The sequence below is a fragment of the Gobius niger genome (genome assembly GCF_951799975.1).
Source record: "Gobius niger genome assembly, chromosome: 11".
Taxonomy (NCBI): domain Eukaryota; kingdom Metazoa; phylum Chordata; class Actinopteri; order Gobiiformes; family Gobiidae; genus Gobius; species Gobius niger.
The window spans coordinates 8,912,076-8,931,158 of record NC_136862.1 but is presented as its reverse complement, the minus strand read 5'-3'; the positions used below and the strand labels follow the sequence as shown (position 1 = coordinate 8,931,158).

The following is a 19,083-nucleotide window of genomic DNA, read 5'->3' as shown; positions in this document are numbered from 1 at the left end:
GTGCAGACCAAACTCCTCTGCAGTTTTAATCTGTTGATGAGCTTTGTCCTCATTCGGGTTTTTCCTGGTGTCCTTCACAGATTTTTTTCTTCAGTTTATAGACCTGGATTCGATCTGGTGATATTCTTGGAAAAAAAACATGTTCAAAACAGTGCCATATACAGTAGTAATGTTGTCTATTTTTGACATATTAGCGAAATGCTAAACCCAGAGAAAGAAAGAGATCTTGAAAGTATGAGAAGTAATGGAGACCCTCCAGTCTGCAAAAACATATTGTATGCATTTAACAACTGCAACAGTGGTGCAGTTGGTAGAGCTGGTTGTCTCGTGATCAGAGGGTCGGGGGATTGAATCCCAGCTCCTGAAGATGCACACTTTTGTTGTGTCCTTGGGCAAAACTTCACCCTTCAGGGTTTGCGTACATTGGTGTGAGAGTGTGAATGGGTGATTTGTTTCTTGCTGTAGAGCGCTTTGAATCTGATGAAGATAGAAAAGCGCGATATAAATTGAGACCATTTACCATCTACAGTAACAATGATCAGTTTGGCAGCTTTGCTCGATAAAATTGATAAAACTTTCAATTGTTTCCTATTATTATATAGAGTATGTTGGTTTCGGAAGTCAAAAAATGGTTTTGGCATCAAGTCGTCCATTGAGACTTTTTTTTGTAAGGAAAGTAAATTGTAAAATATAAAAGGGGGAAAAAATTACACCAATCTCAAATCCTGGTCTTCAGCACTTTATCCCCTGAAGTTGCCATTTTGCAAGTTGATTGGATGACTTCACAGAACTGGCATAAGTCCTCCGCTGAAGTTGTGCTTCTTTCTTTTCATAGCCTGCTTGTTTGATTGACACATGCGCGGGACTGCCTAATAGCGGTCATTAAGGCGATTACCACGATTACACAGCCAGGCGTAGGGAGTTGATGAGCGCGCACTACAATGCCTGTTGCTCTGTCCATCTTCCCCAGTCGTCTGTCATTCATCTCAATTAAGAGCCGCTAAAATGACGTGCTTGTTGCCCTTGGTGGATTTGATTTCTGTGGGCTCCCCCGGGGTTCAAAATTGCCTGCAACAACAAAATGTCAGTTTACCTGCTGAGCGAATGCATTTTTATAACTAGACTGTATATTGCTTGCTTTCAGACCGTGCCAGCAAAGCATCCAACGTGTAAGAAGAAGCAATTTTCCCCATGACATCCTGACATCAGTCGCTCACTGTCTCAGACACGTTTGGATTATTGAAGCCAATTACAGGCCAGTGTGTTGACCATTAGTAGAATATAGCTATAGCACAAGCGATGTTTTAGTTTTCTTGTGAAGGTTGACAATTAGGGTGCTGCTGTGAGGTTCAGCGGAAACGAGATGGTTCTTTGAAGAGTTTTGGAAGTTTTGAGGTTCACAGTGACTTTACTGGCACTGACCTGAATCCATGCTTTGGAGCCAACATTTCAACAAAAACAGCACATATCTGTTAACCTCCTACCTGCCATCATCAGGGCTAGGGTTAAAGTTAGGGTTAGCAATAATGCATATTCAAATCCCAAAGACAGGAGAGCTTACAGCCTATATGCCAGTGTGATGCCTCATTTGAAAGCCAAGCCCTTCTAGATTCTAAAAGTACTGTGCAGAGAAAAAGTACACCGTCTGGAATTTCTCACATTTCTGCCTAAACTGGCCACTAAATGTGGTCTGATCTTCATCAAAATCACAGGAATGATTAAACTGTGTCTGCTTAAACTAACACCACCCAAACATTTACATTTTATCATATCTTTATTGGCCACAACATGTAAACAACACAGGAGAGCATGGAATAAGTAAGTACACCCCCTGAATCTCACTGAACTACAGCAGTTTTGTAAAGAGGAACGGTCTAAGATTCATCCTGGTCGTTGAGAGCGTCTAATCTGCAACTACAGAAAAGCAGTTATTGCTGCATAAGAAGGATCAGCCAGCCTTAATACAAGGGTTCACTTACTTATTCCATGCAGTTGTGAATGTCTCTGTGAATCTTGGACCATTCCTCTTTACAAAACTGTTGCAGTGATATTCAGGTGGTGTACTTACTTATTCCACACTCTTCTGAGACTTTTTACATGTCATGGCCAATAAAAATATGATCAAATGTAAATGTTTGGGTGGTATTAGTTTAAGCAGACACTGTTTAATCATTCCTGTGATTTTGATGAAGATCAGACCAAATTTAGTGACCAATTTAAGCAGAAATGTGAGAAACTCCAGACGGTGTACTTACTTTGTCTCTGCACTGTATGTGTAAGATATGTGTGAGTGAGTCACAACTAACATTTACATTTGCCATTCCTAACCATAACCCTAAACCCCGATCAGGGGGGACGGCAAGTAACAGGTTAAAATGCTCTTAATAGTACTTTCTTTTATGGTCAATATCCCAAGTGTCTCATGTTTGCATTGTTCAAAACATAAAAACAGTAAAACTTAATGTAACTAAAAAAAAACAACTTTGACATAAGGCTGATTAAAAAGTTTCCAAAAGTGCAGATGTAGTTCATTAACTTTTGTCCACTGATGGCCCATTAAAAGCTCCTAACAGCCCCAGACAATAACAACAACTGGACAGAACCATATCCATTTCCTTTATTAGGAGCATTACAATGGCAGAGTTTATCATTTATTATTCATTTACTTATTATAAACATCATAAAACTGCAGCCACATATGTTTACCCGGGATGTAAACACAAGCTGTGGTCCCTAGCTCTCCTACTCAAATGCATTTAGTAATCTGTCTCGAAACTTGGTGGCCATATCCAAATACACAAGGTTGCATTTGCATTGCACTTTTTTATCTTCCTAGAGCACTCAAGCCTTTACTTTATACATGAAGAATCCATTCCCATGCGGATGCCTCCACACATTTAAAATCCTAGGGTGTAGGTAAAGTGTCTTTGCCAAGGACAAACCTGCACAAGCGCTGCCTTTTTGGGGTTACAGGATGCACGCCATAAGTTATAATCTATTAGCGTCGTGATTGCCCTTACCAGTCTTTCTGACCAACCGAGTAATTTCTCTTATAGATTCACAAGATATCAGTAAAGCAATCTTAATGTGTGACTGTGATGTGACACTATACGGCAGCTACAGCCCTCTGAGAATGTGCCGCCTTGGGCCTGCACTTCCCCTCCACAGTGACAACTCACTCTCTGTTTCGTGATCCGGACGGGTGCTGTCATGCCTGCAGCACTCCCACTTCCTCCATTCTTGTAACTCTGTGGAGGAGATGTACAATGCAACTATTCATATTGCTCCAACGAGTGGAAAAATGTGCTCTAATTTGCAAGATGACAAGTCTTTCCATTGTCTGTATTTTAGATTGGGCTCTAGCTCTACGTCTGAACTGAACCTGCTGTAAGAGAAGAAAACAAAAAGTATCTCTCACATTGATTTGCTGCTTTGTCTGTCAATGTCTCACAGAGGAAATGTGTGAAATTGTATAAATGTTCTGAGCTCTATGAAGAATATAGTTTTGGTGTACTTTCATTATCTTAAATGAGTAAAGTCTCTCCCTTTGAAATGTAATGTTCATTTTTGATCATTGTGAGATATGGCCCATATACTGTACATATGCCACAAAACAAAAGGCAGCCAACCAGGTTTCCTCCAGGTGCTATGGTTTCCCCTACCTCCAAAAACATGCTGGTTGGCCCACAGAGGCAGGACTAACACCTGAACACCATTTTGTTGCATGGTTGTACAATGACAAATACAGAACTTACTTACTTTCTTCAGTACTTTTAGATTAGTTTTTACAGAGTTCACAACACTGCAGAAACAAACATATACAACTACCATTAGATGTAATAATTTAGCGTATTTATTAAGTACAATTTCTAACACTATTCTCTTAATATCGTAACAAAAACACATGGACCCCCCCCCTGACTGTCTTTCGTAAATAGCGTGTTAAGCATTAATTATTCTCCCAATGTTGTAGTGAGCTGCACATTAAACCCAAGGCTGTTTTGGGGCAGCTGACAGAACTGTAGCTCCCAAACTTTGTCTACTGCCCTTCCGACTGCCACCAGTCACTCACTGTCACACATCATGTTCTTACAGGTATGATGGGTGAAGTGTCCAATGCACCGGCCAGAGCTTGGGTTGAATCGCCAACATTATAGTTACAAAGTAATGTAATATTTGACACTCCCTTGTCCCAATTTGAGCCACATGGGCTGAACAAATGATATTGTTCATTTTTAATTGTATTCTGAATTTTACACACCTTGGTATTCTTTTGAAGTACGGACCAGAAATAATGTACGTGTTAAGAAAATATCCCTACTACAAAGATAATGTGTAATTATACACAGTGCCAGAAGAGGGTGCATTTCTTCCACTTCAGAGGAAAGCAGTGAAATGAAATCGTTAGCCAGCAAACATGCCCATCTGCACAGGGAAGAGAGTTTGAAATCGTGGTCCTTATAACCTTGCCCCTCCATACCTGACTGACCTTCGCATCTCCACACCTGTTCGCACTCTCTCCTCCTCCTCCTCCTCTCTCCAGCTCACTGTCCCTCCTGCCCGACTATTGGAGCCACTCTGCTCCCCAGCACTGGAACACTCAAGCGCAGGTGATTCACAGAAAGTGGCCAAACTAATAAAATGTATTATTATTTGTGGATTGGGCGCTGTGGATTTCTTTGTGTGACGTATATGTCGAAGTGTAGGAGTGAAATACACTGAATATGCAGGATTACTGAAACAATGACGGTTTGATGTACACTGCGTTCCAAATTATTATGCAAATTGTATTTTTTGTGTCAAAAAGGTAAAATAAAAACCAAAAATAATGAAACTCATGGATGGTATCATGTCTTGGGGCTCTATGAATCACTGACATTAATCTCAGAGACCTGGGATGATTAGTTTTCAGGTTAAGCCCAGTTAAGGGAAAAACTACTGAAAAAGGGTGTTCCACTTTATTATGCAGATCATCATTTTCAAGCAATATGGGAAAGAAAAAGGGTCTTTCTGCTGATGAAAAGCGTGAAATAGTTGAATGCCTTGGTCTAGGTATGAAAACCTTCGATATTTCATGAAAGATCAAGTGTAATCATCATACAGATAAGAGATTTGTGGCTGATTCAGACACACACAGGTTTGTGCAGATAAAGGCACAATATGGACAGTTTCTGCCAGACAAACACATCAGATTAAGAGAACAGATGCTACAAAGCAGCCTACAGGTATTTGAAGCTGCTGGTGCCTCTGGAGTCTCCCGAACATCAAGGTGTAGGACCCTTCAGAGGCTGCAGTTGTGCATAAACCTTCTATCCGGGCCTCCCCTAAACTGTTAATTGAATGCTGATGAACAGAAACGGCTGCAGTGGCTCAGAAATACATGAGGACTCATTTTCAGACAGTCTTGTTCACTGATGAGTGCCGTGTAGCCCTGGATGGTCAAATCAATGGAGTAGTGGATAGTTGGTGAATGGCCACAATGTCCCAACAAGGCTGTGACGTCAGTAAAGACGTAGCGGAGTCATGTTTTGGGCCAGAATCATGGGGAGAGAGCTGGTCGGCCCCATTAGGCCCTTTTAGGCTCCCTGAAGGTGTGAAAATGACCTTTGAGAAATATGTGGAGTTTCTGACTGACCACTGTCTTCTATGCTACAAAAAGAAGAGCCGTGTTTTCTCTAACAAAATCATCTTCATGCATGACAACGCACCATGTCATACTGTAAAGAAAACCTCTGCATCACTGGCTGCCATGGGCATAAAAGGAGAGAAACTCATGATGTGGACCCGCTCCTCCTCTGACCTCAACCCTATTGAGAACCTTTGGAGCCTCAACAAAAAAAAAACTACTATGAGGGTGGGAGGCAGTTTTCAACCAAACAGCAGCTCTGGGAGGCTATTCTGACATCCTGCAAAGAAATCCAAGCAGAAACTTTCCAAAAACTTACAAGTTTAATGGATTTAAGAATTTTGAAGCTGTTATCACACAGGGGCTCCTATGGTAAAATATAACTTGACCTGTTCATATTTTTTTTGGATTGAAATAGCTTTTGATTTCAGTAAGTATGACCTCCTAATGCTACAAATTCAACAAAAGACCATTTTCAGTAAATTACAAGCTTTAAAGTTGCATAATAATTTGGAACAGTAGATTTTGAGGTTTTTACTGTTATCACTGGGAGATTTTTTCAACCACATTTAAATGATCGTCTACCAGTTAAAGACTTGAAAATTATGCTGACTCTCATTTGAGTTGACAATTTAGAAAATCTTAGAAAAATGTCATTTGCATAATAATTTGGAACACAGTGTAGATGTAGTAACTTTATAACCCTGGCTAACACCTTCCCAAGTCGATTTCACATGATAAAGGCCTGTTGTGTGAAATCATTAGCCGTAAGAAGTACGAGCGTGTGTCGCAATATTCGTGCATTTTCACCTTCACAAAGTAAAGGCTCAACACTGACTTGGTCCCTCCTCACTCACATAATACTCTTTGACATTTCGCCACGAAGCACCTCCAACTTCCCCCACTTTCCGGGCCACAGTTGGTCTAATTAACACTTATTATCATCTTTTGCTGGGAGACATCCTCAAGCCAAAGATTAGGTCACTTTCACCACTGGGACCCGGTCTTGCTCTTAACCAAGGAACTGTGAAAAAACATCTTTATTTCAAATTGTAATCCGGGTCGGTAGCAGCACTTATACGACTCTATTACCTTCAGTGTGTCAAATGGAGGGAGAAACTGCTGAGAGGCAAAATATTGGCTATTGAAAAGCACTAGTGAATACTCGTATTAAGCGACTCTGAGTGGAGGCAGTGCACTGAGTAATTACATGCAGATTTTTTTTTTCTTCCCGGGCTTACCATTTCTTTTTCTTTTTTTGTTACTATACCCCGTCTCTCGCTGCGAATGGAAATCTGCAAGGGAGACCACCGTGACAGCGAAAGAACCAAGCAATTAGGCAAACCAAAAGGATACTGTTTGTCTTAGCAGTGGGTGTGTTACGCGGCACAAAACAGCAATAAAACAGTGGTGTGCTATGACAAGTTAGCATACCACCCTCCCACCCAACCTTCCCCTCTACCCTGCATTATGTTTTATGTTCCAAAGAAAAGAGGGGGGGGTTCATGAGATTGTAGGAGAAGCTGTCACGCCTACACGTTGCCTGCGCCACATTGCGATGATGTGCCTTAAGGATATGTGCAAATGATCGCGGATATGGTTTCAATTATGCGCAACAGTAATTGGCACGCCATCGGTTAAATCTACGGCGCTCATTAGACAGATCCGATTTCGTCAGCGTATTCTTGGAGAGCAGGTGGAAGGATCATTAATTACCACAAGAAATACAAAGAGATGCAGCTCATTTGAGAAGCCATTTCTGTCCCCAGAAACTCAATTTTCGAAATGTTATTGGATGTTATTACACAGTGCAAAGAAAAGCGATGTCTAATGAGTTTAAAGCGCCTTTATCATCCTAAACAGATTTCTTGTCAGCTTTTAAGCGTGTTATACGGTTTTGCGAAGAAGAAAAAGAAAAAACATAGAGTTGTGTTTCAGTAATTGTTTGTGTGTGTCTACAAATGTCCACTCATTACGTGTACATTGTGTCATACTTTTATGTTTTTGCTTTGTCTTTCTTTAGTTTTGGGTCCCTGTCCGTGTGCTCCTTGCAAATGATAAGGTCTATCTTAATTCTTCCACAGTGAATTTAATAAAGTTCACAAACAAAGAGCAAATATGTCCATCGACAATAACCAACACAGAGCCGAAAAATAAGCAAAAAGTAAGAAGCGTGATTTTAAAATGGTCAGTCGAAGACACGATCAGGAAACATTTGGACAGAGGGAAAGTGTTGGCCTGTTGGACCTTTCCTAACATCTCCAAGTTTTCAGGAAAAGCTATTCCGATCCAATACAATGTAACTTTAGCAGCTTTTCAGTAAGTGAAGTGAAGGGAATTATTTGCCATTAAACAACTGTACAAAGAAATTGTGTAGATCAGATCCATCCATCCATCCATCCATCCATCCATCCATTTTCTTCCACTTTATCCGGGGCCGGGTCGCGGGGGCAGCACTCTCAGTAGAGATGCCCAGACTTCCACATCCACGCACACCTCCCCTAGCTGTTCTGGGGGGACACCAGGCCAGTTTGGAGACATAGGGCCCGATCTTGTGCATCAAAACGGAGACGATAGCGTGACATTTTGCGCTCAGTAGGAGCGCACTTTGTGATCTTGCCACTCCAGACTTAGCGCATTTAAGTGGGTGGAGACACAGATTTTCCTCCAACCAGATCGACTCCACGTCCAGGAGAGTGGTTGTGTGGGATGAACATGTGCTTTTGTTTTGCTTCGCGTTCACGCCAAGCGCGGGCCGATCCGCAACACAGCGGACGCTGTAGCTCTTTTTCTCTCGAGACGTGAACATCGTTTAGCTCATGATGGGGTAAATAAAGTTTTTAGTTTGACCTGTGAGAGCCTAAGGCTTAAGAAAGAACGCAAGACAACGCAATGTAAACGAGGAAGTGAATGTCAGCCGTGTTTCCATCAGTGCAGTCACCTCCTCTTGTGAAGCCCCCTCACAGGTGGCGGAGGCGAATGGCACATATAGCGCCGCCACTCGGAAAATAATTCGCCAAGAGCCTGCGCCGCCCCGTGCGCTGCAACAAGATCTGGCCCATAGTCCCACCAGTGTGTCCTGAGCCTTCCACGAGGCCTCCTCCCATAGATCAGATCTATAGATCAGATAATAGAGCTTGGGTGGCATAGTTGTGCAGTGGTGGGTGTCTATATGTGTCCTTGCCTCACAGCAAATGCAAATACTTTGGAACCAGAAGGCCTATTAGTTGTAACAAGCCTGTTACATCTAGAGAACGAGGCAGCCAGTAATAGCTATTAGTGCAGCAGTGAGATTTTCATGTGTCCGCAACTGTGTAAGGCTGATAGAGTTGTAAGCAAGAGAGCCAGCCAGTATGCTCCAGCTTTACTAAAACAAATATAGGGATCTCTCTCCCTCTTTCTCTTTTTACTAATTTGCAAGTCCAACCATAGCCAGCATACCATCTGTGTATGAATCTATTCTATTTTGACTTAATCTGGTTCATCTTATACTGTCAAAATGCCTGTCTGCTTGTCATTCTAATCCTTGTCATCAGCACTGATAAAGGCTTTAAACGCTTCCCAAATCTGACTGATGGCATGTTGTCAGTTTGGACATGTGCTTAACCATTCATCTGAGACCTGCCATTTAAAAACACTAAAAATAGTTTCATTTGAACAGGGCACTGCTCTGTGCTGCCAATCTCCTCTGCATCACTGTCACACTGAACTCAATACAAAAGTTCAGTCTATATGCTCTATAGCTATAAATAGGCTGTCTTCACGTCAATATCCACTGAAGCAAACCGTTTCAAATTGAGGTTGAGGGAAAAATTTGCCCTGAAACTATTTGTTTTCACATAGTATTTTCTGTCTAATTTTAAGAAAAGAAAAAGTTGAAGTTTCACATTCAGTGTTTTCTTTCCATCCTTAGGAACTAAGATAAGAAACAAAAATGTAAATGTTATTATAGTGGCTAAAAGTATGTGTTGCCAGATCCAAGGCTCACCCACGACCATTATTCACTTGTTGATTGCTCAGTGTCCTACCCCACATCTCCTCTGTCCCTGTGGACATGTGTGTTCACACGACAAAATCCCCTTTGTCTCCTCTGCTGCACACTTATAAACATCAGCTGTCCATCTGCGCCCGTCCATGAAAGGACTGAAGGATTTTTGCATTTATGCACAAGGTTGACGATGTGACAGCGAGGCTTCTGAGACCAGCTGAACTGGGCCATGACCGGCTGCGGTTCCTTTCAGGTAGCTGTTTGCGCTCAAGATAAAGGCGTGGGTGAGGTCAAAACATGTGATATTTTCAATCTGACAGCCCAATTTTTTATATGTTTGTAATGTATGTATGTAAATAAATAAATATATGTGTGCCTCTTTAGCGTCAACATAGTTTACTAACTAAGCCAGACCTATGGTCCTGGTTGTCTCCTCCCTCATGATCTATTGATGACAGCATGATATAACATGTTGCTCTATAAAGCCAGGTTCATCTTCCAATGTCAAGATGCATTGTAGAGGTCAGGGCCTGAAGTACACAGCGATGCATAATTGAACATTTCACCTCAAGGTTGTGCTGCATTGACAACCATACATGTTATGCATGTATTGCGTCTTAAAGGGACTATACGGAGTTTAAATATGTTAAAACTAAGTATTTCCGTCCCCCTACATGTTCCAGCCATGTCCTAATGTGTAGAATGAGCTCAGACCTATTCACCACAACTGCCTCTAAAATCCTGTCACTCAAAAAGGTGTTACTTCCGGTCCAAAGTGCCGTCATGCACGAGCTTAATATAGAGACTGCAGTTACGCATAAGACCTGAGGTGGCAGTAATGAGTATAAAGTGTCCAATTTGCATCTAGTCTCTTTAATTTAAAATGAAACTTATTTTACTTTAAAAAATAAAAATAATAATATGTTTTTGTAGTGTTATTTCATATTTGACAGATTCAGCTGCAGCCCTCCTCAGTCACTTGATGTTGCTGTGACGTGTCCGGTCAGCTGTTTTTGTCAGTGTTTGTCACATATTGTCATTATTACTAGAAGACCTAATGAACCTAATTGGATGAGAAAAAGTAAATGTCTGTGCCCTGGAATCACTGTGAGTTAACATGCTGATAAGGAAACACAGAGATTTATATGCTTTTCTGGAGTCTTGTTGGTTGGCTTTGTGCTTCTTTAAACCAGTGTCGGGTTCTGAGGCAATACTTTGGTCTGAATGACAAAGATTTCAAATGCATCATGTTCACGGCTTGTGTTTTCCTAATACTCGCCCTTTTACTTGGCTCTTGATGCAGCGCAGATGACAGAATGCCCGCGGCCTGTTCAAATGAAATCTCTAATCAAACATTGATTGCGCAGTGAGAGGTGGAGTGGGGATGACGCACACTGTGAAAAATGCCCAGTAGATTTTAAATACAGTGGCTCGGTGACACTTATTTGCGAACAGGAGGAACGGATTCACATGTACTCACATGTTCGACGGTCTAATACTACAATTCCAGCAAATCAAGATGAAAAAATAAATAAATAAAAATACAGTACATAATAAGGCTGCAATTTGCAATCACAATGTGAATACTTATTAATAGCTACCTAAGTGCTAATTAGCAAACCAGTGAGTAGTTAATTAGACCCTATATATTACTAAAAGAAATCAAGATAATGATTTAGGTACAGAAATGCCGCAATATTAGACTAACAAGCAGCGATTATGTGTTTAAAAATACACAAGTGGTATGTAACTAGATGCTAAATTGCTACAAATTAAGGCCATGCAAAATATTACATTAACAAAGACTGAAAAGACATTGTGAGCACAAGTGTATACTAAAATAAAGTCGTATTTAGATAAGGGCGCTATTAATTAGGAGAATTAAACTCCAATTATCCAGTCTCCATGCAATTTAGTTCCATGCAATGGTTTGAACAAACTTTCTGAAACAACCATTTTTGTGTTGCCTTAAATAATCTGAAGTGTTTTGTGGCCTGCAGTACAGTCATACTGATGGACTTAAGTATCATTGCAGTACAAACTCTACCATCGAAAAGGACTTATTTGCTGCTACTGCGATCCTCTAAGTCAGACCTGGGCAAAGTACGGCCCGCGGGCCACATCCGGCCCGCGAGATGATTCAGTCCGGCCCATAACTTGTAGGGCATAAATTCATAAGCATGTCAAAAAAAAAAGTAAGTCTCTAGCTCATTCCTGTGCGGAGTTATGATTTTTTATTTTTTATTACCAGAATGCTCACTCCAGCCACTAGGGGGCAGATTAAATAAGAATAAAAGTAAAGAATTCCACAGGTGTCCAGCAAAAGGCACTGGCATAATAAGATATAAGGATATAAACAACACATTGTAGACAAGTGGGAAATGGACAGTCTGCCCCTGGGCAGCTGTGGCTACAATCCACGGAGTGCGGAGTGAATGAATATTGACTACAATGTAGGAGAGACTTGTGACACAGGCTTGTCAAGTGCAATAAGTGTGAGCCGTTTCTATGAGGCTGCAGTCCTGTCAGGCTCATCATTATAGATTTATTGAAAAAAAGTCCTCAATGTATTTTCCCAATCAAAACATTTTTATTTTTTTTGGAGCTTTTGTTTATGGACCCCGGCGATACACTCCCAATATATTTATATCCCGATATAAGTTTGAGTTATTGTTGGTGCGGCCCTCCGACTCAATTCAGGCTCCTCATGTGGCCCCTTATGAAAATGAATTGCCCACCCCTGCTCTAAGTGCTTCGTAGAAGTGCATTTTCATGACTTCCTCTTGTTGGTTCCTTTAATGTATTTTCCATTGTCTGGCTCCTATTGGCCGTGACATTTCAATAACACTATAAGTGTTTTCAGCTGTTTGTAGATAGAGCATTGAGAATATAATGGAGCCTTGTAATAATATATTTTAAAATGTTCAAGATCAAGACCGTGTAACAATATTTGCCCTTTCTGAGCAGATTTAAAAGCAAACCAAATGTATTGTATACGTACAGTGATAGCATTGTATTTGAAATAGTTTACACTACTAAACTGACCATACTATTACTGTATGTGTTTTATTTCATTCATGCTTGACTGAGCTCCCTTCCATACGGAGTGAATGAAAACCTATAATTAACAATATCAAAAGTAGACAAAATGTCATGGGTTGTGTAGCCCTCCACCTATCTCTCTAAAGCATGACAAGGAACTTCAAGGCTCTTTCTATTTACTATGACTTACAGCATTCATAATATAAGTCAATAGATACACAGCCATATTGCACTTAGGCTTGGAAAATGCGTTTTGCAACGTTAAAAAAGCAGCTCACGTGAAACCACAGTCTCTCATCTTTAGTCCAACTATGATCGTATTTTTGCTATATCTATCACACTAAAGTGAGCTCTGGAGTCGGTAGACCCAGCCGGCTACAGCGCGCATACACAAAGTCATTGACAGCAAATGCAAATGGCACACTTGGCTCGTGCGTCTTGACTCTCCTCGGACTATGCGCCTCCTGTCATCCCTCTCCCCCCACCCTCTCCCCCCACCCTCTCCCGCCTCCTTGGGCAGCGGTAGACGGCGCGTTAGAGCACTACTCATCTCTTCTCTGTGGGCTCGGCTATCGCTAACAAACTTGGAAGGAATACGAAGCGGCATTTTTTTCTCCCTTCTTTTTCTTTTAATCCGCCTTCTGTGTGTTTAAGCAGCAGCAACAGCAGCAGCAGCAAAAGCGCGCAGTGGCTTCCTCCCCTGCGAAGGGTCGAGTGTGTGTGTGTGTGTGTGCGTCTCTCAGACAGTCAGTCAGTCACTCACCGCGCCTTTACCTGACGAGCAGCTTTGGATTAAAACTAATGAACCGCGTGGCGAACTAATCTTCCGCGGGGGGCGCACACACTGACTCGTTGTCGCGGAGCGTGGGATTGTTTTGTTTTTCTTTTTTTCTTCTTCTACTTGTTTTTTTTTTTTTTTTTTTTTCGTTTCTGGAAAAAAAGCTTGAGACGATGTCCGTCCGGGGATACTTGCTCGCGCTCTCCAAATGCACCCTGCTTCTCTCTCTGAGGATTTTGCTTCTTGTGCCTGCAGGGTCAGTCCGCAGCCAGGGAGACGCACAGTCCGACAACAAAGTCATGGACAACATCACCGTGCGTCAAGGAGAGACCGTATTCCTCAGGTAAGACATGCGTTTTCTAATCTCACTCGCTGCTGGTTTGCATGATTAACTTGGTCGCTTCTTATTTTGGATTGTGCATTATATATTGTTTTTTTTTTTTATTACTTCCCGCTCTCTGTAAGTATTGTGTAGAGGATTAGGCAAGGGGGGGGGGGGGATACGCAATTCAGGCACACACTCGACTAATCTTGAGCAGCTGTTAGCAGAGACTTAGTCGGCTTTTAATTGTTGTCTGACGAGGCAAAACTAACAGCATCAGAGGCTGAAAAGTATCGCGGAGTTTGAGAGCAACAAACTCGTGTTGAGTTGCTGTAGGAAAGCGTGAAAGTATGTTGTCAAGTGTAAAAAAATGTCGTAAAGTCCCGCCGCGGCGCGGAGATGGATTGACTTGCAATTCCACAAGATGGAAGATTGTCTGCGCTGACCTTTCCCCTCCTCCTGCCCCCTCGCGGGCTTACTGGACAGAGAGGGATTTATAATGCCTTCAAGGGCTGTCGGGAAACGTAAACCAAGCAGGCGCTGTAACAACTCGGCAGAAGAAACTCTGTAGCGTTAGGGTATGGGCTGGTGAGTCAGAGGGCGCACACGGGGAGATTGGGACAGTGTGTGGTGCGATGTGAAGTACGAACAGGTGTTGATACTTTGGCCATCTTTGTTGACTGTTAGTGATATAAATACAAAGTAAATGTATTATTTGCCACTCGTTTATCTTGGCCATGACTGATAAAATATGGTGGCATTTAGGGCTGCCCAGTAAATGGCAAAAATATTGAAAAAAATATTGTATCATAATTTTTGGTGATGCAATCTGCATTTGAGGCCACAATATATCACAAAAGCACTTCCATTTCTTGTACCATCCACTTCCAAGTCTTCCATCGGACAGAGCTCGACACTTTTTGGGCCCGTGGAAGAGGGTGGTCGCTTCTAACCAAGGCCAAATGCCAACAACATGTCTGGTCATTGTGTGTGACTGAGCACATGCACAAAGACCAGACAGTTACACATCAACTCGTCTAAGCTCATGTAAGAACATATACTGACGTATGTGAAAATGATGGCCTGTTCCTTTAATATTGCCACTACTGCTGCTGCTGTTGCTACTGCAACTTGTTCTCACAACTACTCTAATATTAACTTAACCTATTTGTAATAGTATTAATAATTTTTTTGTCATTTTTAAACCAAACACTAACATGCACTTTGTAAATTTGTAACATATTATTCTGTAATTTTGCCATTTTATCTATAATACGTGGCTATTTATAGATCTCCGACTTGTACTATTGCAAACTTCCAATTTGAGACATAGTAAACAAAACAGATTTATAGGTGTAGAACACATGAACAATGAATAAACCGTATATTTAATGTAAAACACACACTTCTATTACACAAGGCAAGTACAAAGTCGATGTTTTCATACTGAATAATATGACGTTTAAGATGGCATTGAAATATATTGGAAAGCATGAGTCATGAGCAAATCACCCAAATAATCACTTCCACAGTGTGTTTATTTGGCCTTTGCATGCAACTACTGCTAATCCTATATGATTTACTAGTGAGCTGCCTCACCCGCCAGCTTGCCACCATATGCATTTTATCATGTAATGACAAGCAGCAGCTCACATAATGGTACACTTTAGTCTACTTCAAACAGTGAGTAATTAGCCTCGGTGGATTATAAGTCCCTCTTAATGAAAAAGCCCCTCACAGTAGATATAGCCGCATAATAGGATCAAAGTGAAGAGTGCCAGCCACAGCAAGACAAGTGTAACAAGTGTCTTTGTTTGCGAGAAAAGCTGATCATTTGCCTATTGGGAGAGGTGGTTTGGGGTGTGCGGAAGTCAAAGGAAATGGATTTACATTTGTTAAGTGGTTCGACAGAGGGGAGCATGTTGGGTGACTGACAGTTTTTCACAATAAACTGGGAATAGGTTGTTTCAAGTACTTTGATAGCGACTTGTTTAAAAAGGGTCGACTTCTAAAGCTTTTCAACACACTTTTCAGTACCATGGAACACCATCCACAGAATTACACACAGACTTTTCTCGGTCTGCACAATTTTGAGAAGATTTACACATCACATTTTAAGCATGTTCAGCATTAAAGGAACAGGCCACCGTTTTTCCATACTGAGATATGTTCTTTCCTGAGCTTAGGCTTAAGTTGATACGTACCTGTCTGGTCTTTGTGCGTGCCCGTGGAAGAGTTGGTCGCTTCCAACTTCACCCCTGTTTGGAGCTATAGGAATACATTGGGAGAGGCCAAATGCTTCAGCATCTTTGGTTGTTTTGATGACTGAGGGCACGCACAAAGACCAGACAGGTTGTCAAAACTCAGGTAAGAACATATCTCAGTATGAAAAAATGGTGGCCTGATGATGGTCATTTGAGAGAAGACGTGTCTCATATATCCCATGTAATTATTTCAAAATGATCTGAACTCAAAAGGAGTAGGCCGAAGCAGGAAAGCTTTTCAGTGCCTTCCCCATATTCAAGATACTTTCATGTGTTTCAGGATTTTTTGTAGGAGAATACAAACATATGAAAGTGCAAATTTGCAAACTACTTCAACTTTCAAGTCCAACTTTACTCATGGAGCACTTCAAGTCCACCACAAACTGTAGAAAACAAAAGACAATGCATATAGCAATACTTGTTTGCTTTCTTTAGAGCTGTCTTCTTTCAGAACCTCGGGTAAGTGCTGCTGCTCGGCTGTTACAGAACTAGGGATATCTGTATGTTAGATATAACTATGGTGAGAAGAAATATTAAGACCAAGCCTTCACTCACATTCATTTATCTAATACATGACATTGTTTTTTTACATTAAACTATAAGAAGTAAAAATCAATGGCCTACCGTCTTGTCATGCCTCTTGAGTTTTTTATCAATGCTCATCGATATAAGCATTTTCCCACTCTTGCTAAACAGTGCACTCACACAGACGCACACAGTTCACCCCATGCCGCACCAAGGACAGACACCCGTGAGCTACATTTTAGCATTACATAAATAACATCCACTTAAATCTTGAAGTATCATTGACACATTACCCAAAGCAGAACACTTAACAGCAGTAGCCAGATCCCACACTATAACAAGAGCAGCTCAATGCACTCCAAATCATAATTTAAATCACATAGAATGCAGTTATTTAGCTATGTAATGTCCCAACAAAAACCTGTGTCAGCGAGGACTTAATCCGTGGTTTGTACTGGATAAAAACATTTCCAAAATTATTCCAAAGCTAAAGGAATGTGCTCTGTGAACTAAATCTTTTCTTTAACACATTAATCGCACATGTAATGAGTTGTCTCTAATATTGCAATTATGTTTCAGAATCATTCCACCTCGTCATAATCTGATCTTCCCCTAAAATAGTCATTTCAGCACCATAGACAGCTCCTCCATGTTTCAAATCTCTGCGAAGCATGAAGCCCAATCTTCTGTTGACATTTTGCTATTAGAAATACTGACACGACCTACTGTCTTCACCTTTGATGGTGCTACAGCGGGCCTTTCAGCACCATGGACAGCTCCCCCACGCTCACCTATTTCAGGACCATGGATAGAGTCCCCACCTCACACTATACTGACATTCTCAGCCACCCTTATTATTTTCAAGTTGTGTGCCCAAGACACTTGATGACCTTATGAACAGCTAACATGAATGATCTGAACAGATTTTAATTGTGATCAGAGCCTGAACCTTTTGCCTGGGTACCTTTTTTCCCCCTTCTCATTTATACCAGTGTTTAAATGGTTCTTGGCATACAATAGCTGAAAGCATTATCTACAAAAATAAAACATGTATCAAAATATTGTCCATAAATTCTTTCTACGAGCAAAACCAGCCGGGTGCAGCATCTGGGGACCCATCTTCAGATGCCAGATTAATAGTCAGAACCACCTGACTCGAAGATTAACCATGCATGTTTTGGGGTGATGAGGGAAACCGGAGCTCCCAAAGGAAACCCATCCAGACACGGGGAGAGCATGTAAACTACACATAGAAAGGCGCACATGGTTGAGGAATTGAACCCAGAACCTTCTTGCAGTCAGCCACACTAACTACTCAGCCACCGTGCCACCGTATCTTTATCAAATTACTTTTATTGCCTTTTTTGTTGTTGTGAGTATTCTGTGCTAAAATATTTTTGGCACCATTACAGAACAAATCATACAAAGAACAACTCTTTTGAGCATTGTCGTTCCTTCTGCAAAAAAGGGCTTGGAGTGTTACTGTAGTAGTAGTAGTAGTAGTAGTAGTAGTAGTAGTAGTAGTAGTAGAAGTAGTGGTACGGTTATTTCCCCTCTTCAGCTTGCTCAGATTTGTATTGGATTTTGTGGCGTCGATATATAGAACCCCAAAGTTTCTTCTTCTTTCTTGAATTGAAAAAACACTTCACATATACGAACCGCTCCTCAGTTATACATCTATATATAGACATACATACACACAAACGAATTTAGGCCTCCATCAGAAAATGTCTTTTCAATAGTCTTTTAAAAGAGAACTTTGTTTCAGCTGGTGGCAGATAAAACATAAACAAGGCATAGTAAATTTCGCTAAACTACCAACAATCACTGCACACGTAACACAATGTCCACTTAATAGATCGTAGCACCTTTATTTTTCGCTGTCACATATTTCAAAGGATAATAGTCTGCTGTAATGTTAGCTCTCAAATGAGTTACCAGGCTTGCTCCCTCCATCCCTTTTGTGATCGCCCGACCGCATCTGATTAAACCACAGCGCACAGGCAGCATATGAATTGAAAACACTGTAAATAACAAGCAAACTTTTTCCCCACTTTGCCGCTCAATGTGATTATTACTTAGAGAGTCTGCCCGGTGCTGGTCAATGCGGCGCCCAAGTCCGAACATGCTGAGATGAGCATCAGTTCTAAAGCCTGAGCAGCAATGCCCATTTTACTCTTAAATTGATTCACACTTTCCGTGGCCAGCCGCTGCTTTCATCTTCCACTGAGGAGGTCTCTCTCATATTCAGTTAACTGGGTAGAACAAAGCGTAGCATCTAAAATACATGTTGGATGGTTCGTGTACGCTGTGTGCTCTGTGAAGTTGTCCTGGACCTTTTTTTGTGCCATTGAAGTACAGGGCTTTTAAAAGACTAAATCAAGTATGGGCAGTCAACAACACTGAATACGTTGATTTTTATAGATTGTAGCTTTTCAAAAAGGAGTGCAGACTCACTGAATAGATTGTTGTTCTCTGCCACTGATCTTTGAATGGGGTTCTGTCCATTGTCCCTGGCTTAATATGATTATTGTTTGT

At 41.3% G+C, this 19,083-nt stretch overlaps 1 protein-coding gene across 3 annotated transcripts in view; it reads left to right on the top strand.

The window, feature by feature from the left end:
* ntm (neurotrimin) overlaps positions 1–19,083 on the top strand; it is a 610,313-nt gene that overhangs the window by 453,634 nt on the left and 137,596 nt on the right. For 2 of the 3 annotated variants that reach the window (XM_079565682.1, XM_079565681.1), the window contains exon 2: positions 13,690–13,777. In XM_079565682.1, the coding sequence (XP_079421808.1) occupies positions 13,690–13,777 (88 nt within the window). Of the gene's footprint in view, positions 1–13,196; positions 13,778–19,083 lie in introns of those variants that run through there. The other variant, XM_079565680.1, reaches the window with a different exon arrangement.